This window comes from Pristiophorus japonicus, chromosome 1, assembly GCF_044704955.1.
Source record: "Pristiophorus japonicus isolate sPriJap1 chromosome 1, sPriJap1.hap1, whole genome shotgun sequence".
In the NCBI taxonomy this organism is placed as follows: domain Eukaryota; kingdom Metazoa; phylum Chordata; class Chondrichthyes; family Pristiophoridae; genus Pristiophorus; species Pristiophorus japonicus.
In genome coordinates this window covers 95,142,512-95,154,689 of record NC_091977.1, presented here as the reverse complement: position 1 = coordinate 95,154,689, position 12,178 = coordinate 95,142,512, and the positions used below count along the sequence as shown (strand labels likewise).

The 12,178-nt window shown below is 44.6% G+C and overlaps 1 protein-coding gene across 2 annotated transcripts in view; it reads left to right on the top strand.

Annotated features, from left to right (window-relative positions):
- The window catches only part of syk (spleen tyrosine kinase), a 230,052-nt gene that overhangs the window by 196,469 nt on the left and 21,405 nt on the right, over nt 1-12,178 (top strand). For both annotated transcript variants that reach the window (XM_070881772.1, XM_070881762.1), the window contains 2 exons: nt 5,160-5,250; nt 10,409-10,586. In XM_070881772.1, coding sequence (XP_070737873.1) covers nt 5,160-5,250; nt 10,409-10,586 — 269 coding nt within the window. The remainder of the gene's footprint in view (nt 1-5,159; nt 5,251-10,408; nt 10,587-12,178) is intronic.

Genomic DNA, 12,178 nt, shown 5'->3' with positions numbered 1-12,178 from the left:
GTGCAGGAGGGAGGGTTTCAGATTCCTGGGGCATTGGACCAGTTCTGGGGAGGTGGGACCTGTACAGGCCGAACAGGTTGCACCTCAACAGGACCGGAACCAATATCCTCGCGTGGAGGTTTGCTAGTTTTGTTGGGGAGGGTTTAAACTAATTTGGCAGGGGGGTAAGCACCAGGATATAACATTAGAAAGGGAAAATAAGGTGCTCAAGGGATTGGGAGAGGCAGAGAGCACGAAAGTAAGAAATAGTAAGTTATTAAGTGGGGTCCAACTTGGAGAGAATACTTAAGATTATTAAGAATACTAAAAGATATTACCTAAGAGGCCCAAGATGGGTTCAAAGTGTATGAATATGAACACATGAAGCACAGTAAACAAGGTAAGTGAACTGCAGGCACAAATAGCCACATGGGAATATGATGTTGCAGCAATAACTGAGACCTAACTCAAAAAAGGGCAGGGTTGGGTATTAAATATTCCTGGTTATAAGGTGTTCATGAAAGATAAGGAAGGAAAGATAGGAGGTGGTGTGGCAGTATTAATGAAGGAGAGGGGTCAAGAACAGAATCTATATGGCTAGAGTTAATAGAGGTGTCATTACACTACTAGGTGTATTCTATGGACCACCAAATAGTGGTAAAGATATGGAGGAGCAAATTTGCAGAGAAATTACAGGGAGGTGCAAGAACTATAGAGTCATAAAAATGGGGGACTTCAGCTATTCTAATATAGACTGGGACTGTAATAGTGTAAAGGGCAGAGAACGGGACAAATTTCTGAGGTGTGTTCAGCAGAACTTTCTTGATCAGTATGTTTCCGGCCCAACGAGGGAGGAGGCATTGCTGGATCTGGTGCTGGGGAATGAGGTAGTCAAGTGGAGAAGTGTCAGTAGGTGAACATTTAGGGAACAGTGATCATAGTATCATAAGGTTTAGATTATATATGGAAAAGAATAGGGAGCAATCTAGAATAAAAATGTTTAACTGGGGGAAGGCCAATTTCAGTGGGATGAGAATGGATCTGGCCCGGGTAAACTGGAATCAAAGATTGGCAGGCAAAACTGTTGTGGAAATAGTTTGGCTACATTCGAGGTGCATTCCCACGAGGGGGTAAGTTAGGGCAACGAAAGTCAGAGCTCCCTGGATGACAAAACAAATAGAGAATATGATGAAGCAGAAAAAGAGTGCGTATGACAGATGTCAGGTTGAGAATACATCTGCAAATCAAGCTATAGGTCAGAGAAGAAGTGAAAAAGAAAATAAGAGGGCAAACAGAGGGTATGAGAATAGAATGACATCCAACTTAAAAGGTAATCCAAAAGTCTTCAATAGGCATATAAATAGTAAACAGGTAGTATAAGGAGGGATGGGGTCAATTAGGGACCAAAAAGGAGACCTATGCATGGAGGCAGAGGGTAAATGAATACTTTGCATCTGTCTTCACCAAGGAAGTGGATGCTGCCATAGACATAGTGAAGCAGGGGGTAGTGGAGGCACTTGCTAGGATAAACATTGATAAAGAAGAGGTATTAGAAAGGCTGGCTGTATATAAAGTAGCTAAATCACCAGGAGCAGATGGGATGCGTCCTAGGATGCTGAGGGAATTGAGGGCAGAAATTGCAGAGGTACTGACCATAATAGTCCAATCCTCCATAGATACGGGGATGGTGTCAGAGGACTGGAGAATTGCAAATGTTACACCATTGTTGAAAAAAGAGTGTAAGGATAAAGCCAGCAACTACAGGCCAGTCAGTTTAACCTCGGTAGTGGGGAAGCTTTTAGAAACAGTAATCAGGGACAAAATTAACAGTCACTTGGATAGGGGTGAATTAATTAAGGAAAGCCAACACAGATTTGTTAAAGGCAAATCGTGTTTAACCAACTTGATCGAGTTTTTTGATGAGGTAACAGAGAGGGTTGATGAAGGTAATGTGGTTGATGTAGTGTACATGGATTTCTAAAAGGCATTCGACAGAGTGCCACATAATAGATGAGCCAGCAAAATTGAATCCCATCGAATAAAAGGGACAGCGGCAGCCTGGATATGGAATTGTCTAAGTGACAGGAAGCAGAGAGTAATGTTGAACGGTTGTTTTTCGAACTGGAGGAAGGTATACCGTGGTGTTCCCCAGGGGTCAGTTCTAGAATCACTGCTTTTTTTTTATATATATTAATGACTTGGACATGGGTGTATAAAGCACAATTTCAAAATTTGCAGATGACACAAAACTTGTAAGTATAGTGAATAGTGAGGAGGATAATGATAGACTTCAGGAAGACGTAGACTGCTGGTGAAATGGGTGGACATGTGGCAAATGAAATTTAATGCAGAAAATTGTGAAGTGATGCATTTTGGTAGAAAGAAAGAAGAGAAGAAATATAAACTAAATGGTACAATCCTAAAGGGTGTGCATGAACAGAGAGACCTGGAGGTATGTGTGCATAAATCATTGGAGGTGGCAGGGCAGGTTGAGAAAGCAGTTAAAAAGGCTTACGGGACCCTGGGCTTCATAAATAGAAGTATAGAGTACAAAAGTGTGGAAATTATGATGAACCTGTGTAAAACACTGGTTCGGCCTCAACTGGAGTATTGTGTCCAATTCTGGGCATCGAAACTCAGCAAGGAGGGTGCAGAAAAGATTTACAAGAATGATTCCAGGAATGAGGGACTTCTGTTACGTTGATAGACTGGAGAAGCTGGAGTTGTTCACGTTTAATGAGTTGGTCTTACCGCAGAAAAAGGGTACGCAGCCAGATAGGGAATGGATGACCAACAAGAATAGCAGTGCAAGGAAGGGGTCCCCTGCGGTCATCCCCCTGCAAAACAGATACACCATTTTGGGTACTGTTGGGGGGGATGACTCACCAAGGGAGGGCAGCAGCAGCCAAGTTCATGGCACCGTGGGTGGCTCTGCTGCACAGGAGGACAGGAAAAAGAGTGGGAGAGCTATAGTGATAGGGGATTCAATTGTAAGGGGAATAGAGAGACGTTTTTGCGGCCGCAACCGAGACTCCAGGATGGCATGTTGCCTCCCTGGTACAAGGGTCAAGGATGTCTCGGAGCGGGTGCAGGGCATTCTGAAAGGGGAGGGTGAACAGCCAGTTGTCGTGGTGCTTATAGGTACCAACGATATAGGTAAAAAAAAAGGGATGAGGTCCTACAAGACGAATTGAGGGAGCTAGGAGCTAACTTAAAAAGGAAGACCTCAAAAGTAGTAATCTCAGGATTGCTACCAGTGCCACGTGCTTGGCAGAGTAGGAATCGCAAGCTAGCTCAGATGAATACATGGCTTGAGGAGTGGTGCAGCAGGGAGGGATTCAAATTCCTGGGACATTGGAACTGGTTCTGGGGGAGGTGGGACCAGTACAAACCGGACGGTCTGCACCTGGGCAGGACCAGAACCAATGTCCTAGGGGGAGTGTTTGCTAGTGCTGTTGGGGAGGAGTTAAACTAATATGGCAGGGGGATGGGAACCTATGCAGGGAGACAGAGGGAAGTAGAATGGGGGCAGAAGCAAAAGATAGAAAGAAGAAAAGTAAAAGTGGAGGGCAGAGAAACCTAAGGCAAAAAGCAAAAAGAGGCCACATTACAGCAAAATTCTAAAGGGGCACAGTGTGTTAGAAAGACAAGCCTGAAGGCTCTGTGCCTCAATGCGAGGAGTATTCGGAATAAGGTGGACGAATTAACTGCACAGGGAGCAGTTAACAGGTATGATGTAATTGGCATCACGGAGACATGGCTCCAGGGTGACCAAGGCTGGGAACTCAACATCCAGGGGTATTGATCATTCAGGGAGGATAGACAGAAAGGAAAAGGAGGCGGGGTGGCATTGCTGGTTAAAGAGGAAATTAATGCAATAGTAAGGAGGGACATTAGCCTGGATGATGTGCAATCGATATGAGTGGAGCTGCAGACTACCAAGGGGCAGAAAACGCTAGTGGGAGTTGTGTACAGACCACCAAACAGTAGTAGTAAGGTTGGGGACAGCATCAAACAAGAAATTAGGGATGCGTGCAATAAAGGTACAGCAGTTATCATGGGTGACTTTAATCCACATATTGATTGGGCTAACCAAACTGGTAGCAATGCGGTGGAGGAGGATTTTCTGGAGTGTATTAGGGATGGTTTTCTAGACCAATATGTTGAGGAACCAACCAGGGAGCTGGCCACCCTAGACTGGGTGATGTGTAATGAGAAAGGACTAATTAGCAATCTTGTTGTGCGAGACCCCTTGGGGAAGAATGACCATAACATGGTAGAATTCTTTATTAGGATGAAGAGTGCTTCTATGGAGCAGTGAAGATTGTGAGGAGATTTGATAGAGGTGTTCAAAATCATGAGAGGTCTGTACAGAGTAGATAGGGAGAAACTATTTCCATTGGCAGAAGGGTTGAGAACCAGAGGTCACAGATTTAAGGTGATTGTCAAAAGAACCAAAGGTGATGTGAGAAAAAACTTTTTTCAGCAGCAAGTGGTTAAGATCTGGAATGTACTGCCTGAGAGGGCGGTGGAGCCAGACTCAATTTTACCTTTCAAAAGGGAGTTGGATAAGTATCTGAAGGAAAGAAATTGCCGGGCTACAGGGAAAGGGCAGGGGAGTGCGACTGAGAGTCGGCGCGATCTCGCCGGGCCGAATGGCTGCCTTCCGTTCTGTAACCATTCTATGATTCTATATCCCCACCAACCTTCAGTAGTCCACCAATGAATTCAGGTGCAACCTTGGTGCTCACTAGACTGTCAAGACTTCTCTATTTATATTATTTTGAACCTGATTTTCTGATTTTACATATCAGACCAGTAGATCAAAATAGAAATAAACTATATTATACTCAAACTCTTCTCACAGAGACAAGTAATCTAATATTTGTTCTTTTAACTTTGATCTTTTAACTATGTGCTGGATGACCTATCAATGGCTCCTACACCTCTAGTTATTCCTCTTCACTGCTTTCATCCACTTCGCTACACTGAGCTGGCATATCAGGCACTGACAAGAATTGTGGTACATGCTTTATTTACATCCTTAGAGTGGAATGGTCTTTTGAGAATTAACATTTTTCTTTCCTCTGTTTTAACAGTATACAAAAATAAAGCTCTCCCAAACAAATAAAGAAATTAAAATATGCCCTCCTTATTAATGTTGATTTATATTTGTTTAGAAGTCATCTATGGCCGATCGCTCTGTTAGTGCTGTAACTCTTAATCCATACATGTCCAGGCCCAATAGACCGCATGGAGGAGCAGACTCAGGTGAGCCATTATTAACAGTTACAACTATTGAATTTGCTACAGTAAAAAGTAAATGATTGAAATCTTCACTGTGAAACAAAAATACAAATGTTACAATTGCAAAAGATATGAATGTGGCTAAACTATTTTTATCTCCTTGGCTGGTCCGACAGTGCCTATCATCAAAGGTATTCAGAAAAGATGTCCCAGGCTGCAGCAGTGCATATATCGAATCAGAAGGGACAAGTAATCCAATATTTGTTCTTGTAACTATGTACTGGGTGACCTATCAATGGCTCTTTTATCTAATCAGAAGCAGAAAACTGTTTGTATAAATCCTATTATTTTTTGGTCAAACATATGTGGAAACCCATCACTCTGCTTAAGAGTCACCAAACTGCAGTACTGAGAAATCCATACAAGAGAATATTTGCCTGATATGGAGAACATATTTTCTCCTGTAGGGACCATGGCTCACTAACCTCAACCCAGAGAACATAGGGCCCAAGTTTCGAATGCTGCTCTTTTCGGCGCACCTCCGTGACTTAAGTAAGCTGTTTGGGATAAAAAGTGCGCCCAAATCCTACCTGGGAATTCTTGGGTCGTCCTGGAACGTGGCGTGGCACAGCGGAGTCTGAGGGGGCAGATCAAGTCATTTTGCAACCAGTAGGGGAGGTGAGGTTAGGGTCCTGCATCTTTTTCTCTGTTGGCATCCTTGCGCACGCGCATTACAGCATGCGCGCATGTGCAATGGGTCTTCAACCTTGGCAATCAGCCATTTAAAGGGAGTACATGGCAGGCACTCATTTAAAGCGAGCTGGAACTTTTGGTTGTAGGTAGGAAAAGGAATTTAAAGTATTTAACTGATTCTTGGAGTGCAAAGGAGTGTTTCAAAGGTGCTGCATAGGTGCATGCAAGGTCATTTAAAGGGAGAACATGGCACTCTATTGAAGCGAGCTGTGTGATTTTTGGGTGTAGGAAGGGAAGGAGTGAAAAGTCTTTAAGTGATTCTTGGAGTGCAAAGGAGTGCTGCACACGTGCATGCAAGGAAAGGACTGTGTTTTTAAAAATCACCTGAGTGCAAATCCAGTACAGCAATGCAAGAACATGCAGCAAGAATGAAGAACTTCTTGCATGAAGTGAAGACACTAGTTAATGTCATTGAGGGGAGATGGCAGGAGCTGGACACCAGCAACAGAGGCCGCACAAAAGTGGCACCCAAAGAAATCAAGAAACGCTGGGACCTAATTGCTGCCGAAGACTGCGGAGTGAATACCAGGAGATCTGGGACCCAGTGTAAAAAGAAATGACAGGACCTTGGTCAAGTCGTTAGTGTAAGTAATGTCTTCCTTTTCTCAATGGAATTGCAATTGTAAATGTGACCAACTGTATATGTCCCACCCAGCAGAAAGACACCCTCTCTAAAAAGTTATATTTTTATCTTTGCAGAAGAAATTGGCTCACAACAAAAGGGAAAGAACACGAACAGGAGGAGGCCCGCCAAATCTGCACCCACTGACATCCTTGGAACAGAGGGTCGCTGCCCTGATGAGTCATGCCTAGAGAAGGGCAATCAGTGATGCACAAGCTGGGCCCACACTCTTGGGAGAGGGTAAGTCCTGAAAATGCATCGAGACCCTTCAAATCAACCTGCTGCCTAGCCTGCTATGTGCGAGACTACTCATGTCACCCATCCTGCCCACGCCTGTGCTGCTAACCATTTGACTGTTCGGTTATATTTTGCAGAACATGATGCCAATCCAGAAGATTCAGAAGAAGATTCAGATGTGTGCAATCAAGACCAAGGCGGTGGGGGGGAGGAGGGGGGCATGGATATGTGTTCAGGGGAGAATGTTGATCGTAATATGGATCAGTCCATAGTGCAGGGCCTCACTCTCCCAGACAATACCATGAGTTCTTGTCCAACATTCCACTCTTTCATCCACCCCGCATTCTTGCGTGGTGTTAAGTTCTGATGCGGCATGCCATCGTCTCCTCATGTACCCATCCGCGCTTAGTGATGTAAGTTCTGGTAAGACGTTCCATGGTTTCACATCTTCCGAGGTTAGAGGGTCTCAGTGTTGGTGGTGGTGGAATGCAGCTTGTAACATCCAGGGCCCCACTGTCAGAGGTAGAGGATCCCAGTGGTGGTGGTGGAATGCAGTGTGGAACACCCAGGGCCCCACCCTCCCACCCTCGCCTCGCACTGGAGGGGTGCCGCGAGGCAGAGCCGGGGCAAGAGGAAGGAGAACCCGAGTATACTCTCCTGAGATGCAGTGTTCAACAAATGCACTTGACATTATTGCATTGGGTGTGGAGGGCAGTGACCTTACCCGTTCACTCGAGGGCACCATCAGAGGGGTTGGTGATGAGTTAACAGCACTGTCTGGACAAATAGCAGTTATGTCACGTGAACTGAGTGTGGGAATCTCTGGAGCAGCGCAAGTGCTGGCAGAGGCCATCAGGCAGTTAGCTGCTGTAATAAGCGCACACCTCCCGGCCAATCAAATGCCAATCCCACTGCAATCCGAGTATCAGCCTCTGTAGAGACCCAAGCTGGCCCCCCCGCTCTCTCTCCCCCCAACCCGCTCTCTTCTACCCCACCCCTCTCCACCCCATCCACCCCCATAAGGCAGTGCACATGCACTGAGATGTGGATGAGAGCTGGGTGCAGCCTTTCTTTGCTGCTGGTGTTGTTGTGCCACTGTTGTAACTGTTTTCAAATTGAAATTGTGTACTAAGTTTTGTAACTTTACAAGTATATGAGTGATCTTAGAGTTTTTAAGTGATCTTAAAGTGTAAATGTTCTCACATTTAATAAGTTGTTTAAATTGACAGCGTTAAAAGTTATCTTAAGGTTTTTCAGTGATCTTGTTCACAAATTGAAATTGTTTGCTAAGTTTTCTAAATTTAAAACTTTATAAGTATTTGGAGTTTTTAAGTGATCAGAAAGAGTCATATCAAATTTGATACAAGAATGATTTTATTGCACTAAAGTAAAGTACATTGTAAAGATTTCAATGAAATATATTATACACTGAAACTGAATCATGACAAGAATGCTTTTTATTATTGCGCTAAAGTAAAGTACATTGCAAACATTTCAATAAAGTTTATTATTTAACATTAAAACTGAATCATGGTCCATTATCATATCAACACACAACATTTAGGAACACCTGCAAATGTTAGACATGTCTCACCCAAAATGTCATGCCTGCCTCCCGCACCTAGCCATGACCGAGGGGCGTGCTGGTGTGGCATGTCGTGGCTCGGAGATCTCTCCTGCTGCAGTGGGATGGGTGTTCGTGAGCCGAGGAAGCCAGCGACTGATTGCCCTACAGTATCTGAGATGCACAGATCTGCTGCTGGCTGCGAGGGGTTGGGTTGGGGGCGGTGGGGGGGGCGGGGGGGAAAGAGTGGTGTTGGGAGTGTAGGAGTGAGGAGGGACACACGGAGCGAAGGGTTGGGAGGTGGGTGATGGGGGAAGAGTGCTGTTGGGGGTGTGGGAGACAGTGGTGGGTTAGGGTGGGTTACAACACGTTACTCCAACAGTCAGTCCCTGACAGAGGCACAATGCCAAACAAATGAGAGATAATCTAGTCCGAGGTAAGTCATTCAAGTAATAGATTGGACTAATGGGGTATGATGATTTCCAAAGGATCAAATTAGCCATAATTAAGTGTTGATGTGTCTGCCTCAGCCAGGAGCCGACACTTGCTTATTTATAAAAAAAAGAAACAACTGTCCTCATTCAGCAGATAAAAGGCAAAATATCATCGCAAGAGCTTTTAGGCCATTTTAAGTGATGTGTTTAATGCTTTAGTCCTTTGTGTTTAATGCTTCCCACCCCCCATCTCTGGCTGTGCCTGCACTGAACTTAACTCTAGGTAAGGTTTTTCAGAACTTACAAAAGTGGACACTTGCTCCATTCTAAGTTAGTTTGGAGTAAATTTTCACTGCCGAAACTTGCTAAACAGGCCTAAGTGGCTGGACACACCCCCTTTTGAAAAAAAATACCTGAACTAAAACGAACCTAAACTAACTCACTAGAACTGGAGCAAACTAAGTGCCAAGAATTGCAATTTCTAAGATACTCCAAACTAAATTAGTTGCTCAAAAAAAATTGGAGCACCTCCACCCGAAACTTGGGCCCTATACAGATCCTATGAATGAGCCGGGTTGGCTGGTCAATCATAGTCGTGTCCTAGAATCTTGTATCCTGCTGGACTCAGGTGTCAGATTACTGTGTCTGCTACATGATATCGACTTGATTCCAGTGTTCTATTGCATGGATTATATCACCATTCTTGGCAACACAGGGAACATATAATGTACTTTTTTGATTTACAAAATCATTCTAATTTAAATGTAAAGCTCTCTCCTTTCTTTGTCTCTCTGTAGCACATGAACAGAAGGGGAATTGGAGACATGCTCTGTCAGTACCACTCATTAGTTTGAGTGAAACACCCATTGTTTTTTCTTCCCCCTGCACCCCTGCCCCCCGCCCCCCCCCCACCCCCCGCCCCCCCCCCACCCCCCACCCCCCACGCAACCATGGGGAGGGCCTCTTCTCTAGTCTGTGCCTCTACTAACTGGGCTGCCTGATATTAAGCATTTGCTGAATGGATAATTATGAGCATAAATGACACCCTGCACTCCATGCCATCATTTTATGCTCACCAGCTAAATAGTTTAAAATTAAGTAAGGGAGAAGAAGGTACAGTTATCAGCTAGTAAGGTTTCTGTTTTACCCTCAAAAATTGTGGTTCAAGCAGATGTAAAGCTCGAGCCAGCATTAAATATCTAACATTAAACATGGCTGAATTTCCATGCAGTTCCCTCGATTGTCTGTCACAGCTTCAGCAGAAGACCCACGGAGGCCCGGTTTCTCTACTGAAGTCACGGCAGACAACTTGGAGAACCCCTGCAGAAATTATCTCTCACAGCCAACTATCTAGTTAGCCCTTTTCTAATGTTAGAAATTCCACTTGTTGTCAAAAAAAACAGTAAGTAAAGCATGGCACGTGCATACGCAAAGGCATGATCAGTATAACTTGGTGCTGCCAAATTACCATACTGTAAAGATGCTGTTAGTGCCAAACCAATAACTGAAGTATAAAGGGACTGGGTTAACATAATTAAGGTCATCACTGAACACTTCTCTGCCATACTGCAGATACTCAAAGAGATGCCATGCCCATGGATACCAACGTCTATGAAAGTCCATATGCCGACCCTGATGAGCTGCAGGATAAGACTCTCTACTTGAAAAATGATTGCCTCACATTGGAAGAAAAAGAACTTGGGTCTGGTAACTTTGGTACAGTAAAGAAGGGAGTCTACAAAATGAGGAAGTAAGTGTATTAGATGGAACAAACTGACATGACACAAAATGCAAAGAAGACAATATAAACAGTATCTCCAGCTCCTTAATGGTTATGTTTTAGATAGTTCAAGGACCATCACTAGACCAACTTCATCCTCAAAGGTCTGTCAGATGCCTCCTCTCTAAATTAAACTAACCAATAAAGCGAATAAGCAATAACTAGAGTTTAATCCAACAATTTATTACAATAGGTAATGAACTATTTTATATTATATTTTCATAATTGTGAAGGAAAATTCAGCATTGCTTCAATTCTATCTCTTCTGGCCAAGTTATGGGGTGAGGAAAATAGAAGCATTATATTAACAACAACAACAACTTGTATTTATGTAGCGCCTTTAACATAGTGAAACGTACCAAGGCGCTTCACAGAAGTATTATGAGATAAAAATTTGGCACCGAGCCACGAGTGGAGAGGTTTAGGCAGGGAGTTCCAGAACTTGGGATCGAGACAACAGAAGGCACGGCCACCAATGGCTGAGCGATTATAACCAGGGATGCTCAGGAGGGCAGAATTAGAAGAGTACAGACATCTCAGTGGCGGGGGGGGGCGGGCGGAGGTGGTTGTGGGGCTGGAGGAGATTACAGAGATAGGGAGGGGCGAGGTCATGGAGGATTTGAAAATAAGAATGAGAATTTTGAAATCGAGGCTTTGCTTAACTGGAAGCCAATGTAGGTCAGCAAGCACAGGGGTGATGGGTGAGTGGGACTTGGTGTGAGTTAGGACACAGGAAGCCGAGTTTTGGATCACCTCTAGTTTACGTAGGGTATAATGTGGGAGACCAGCCAGGAGTGCGATGGAATAGTAAAGTCTAGAGATAACAAAGGATGGATGAGGGCTTCAGCAGCGGATGAGCTGAGGCAAGGGCCGAGATGGGTGATGTTATGGAGGTGGAAATAGGCAGTCTTAGTTATGCTGCAGATATGTGGTCGAAAGCTAATTTCAGGGTCAAAAATGACACCAAGGTTGCGAACAGTCTGGTTCAGCCTCAGACAGGAGTTGGAGAGAGGGACGGAGCCAATTTCTAGGGAACGGAGTTTGTGGCGGGGACCGAAAACAATGGCTTCAGTCTTCTCACTATTCAGTTGGAGAAAGTTTCTGCTCGTCGGACAAGCAGTCTAACAATTTAGAGACCGTGGAGGGGGTTGAGAGAAGTGGTAGTGAAGTACAGCTGAGTGTCATCAGCATACATGTGGAAATTGGCACTGTGTTTCTGGATGATGTCGCCAAAGGGCAACATGTAGATGAGAAATAGGAGGGGGCCAAAGATAGATCCTTGGGGGACACCAGAGGTAACGATGCGGGGATGGGAAGAGAAGCCGTTAAAGGTGATTCTCTGACTACAATTAGATAGATAAGAAAGGAACCAGGCACGTGCAGTCCCACCCAGCTGGACAACAGTGGAGCAGCTTTGGAGAAGGATAGAAACATAGAAAATAGGTGCAGGAGTAGGCCATTCGGCCCTTCGAGCCTGCACCGCCATTCAATGAGTTCATGGCTGAACATGCAACTTCAGTACCCCATTCCTGCTTTCTCGCCATACCCCTTGATCCCCCTAG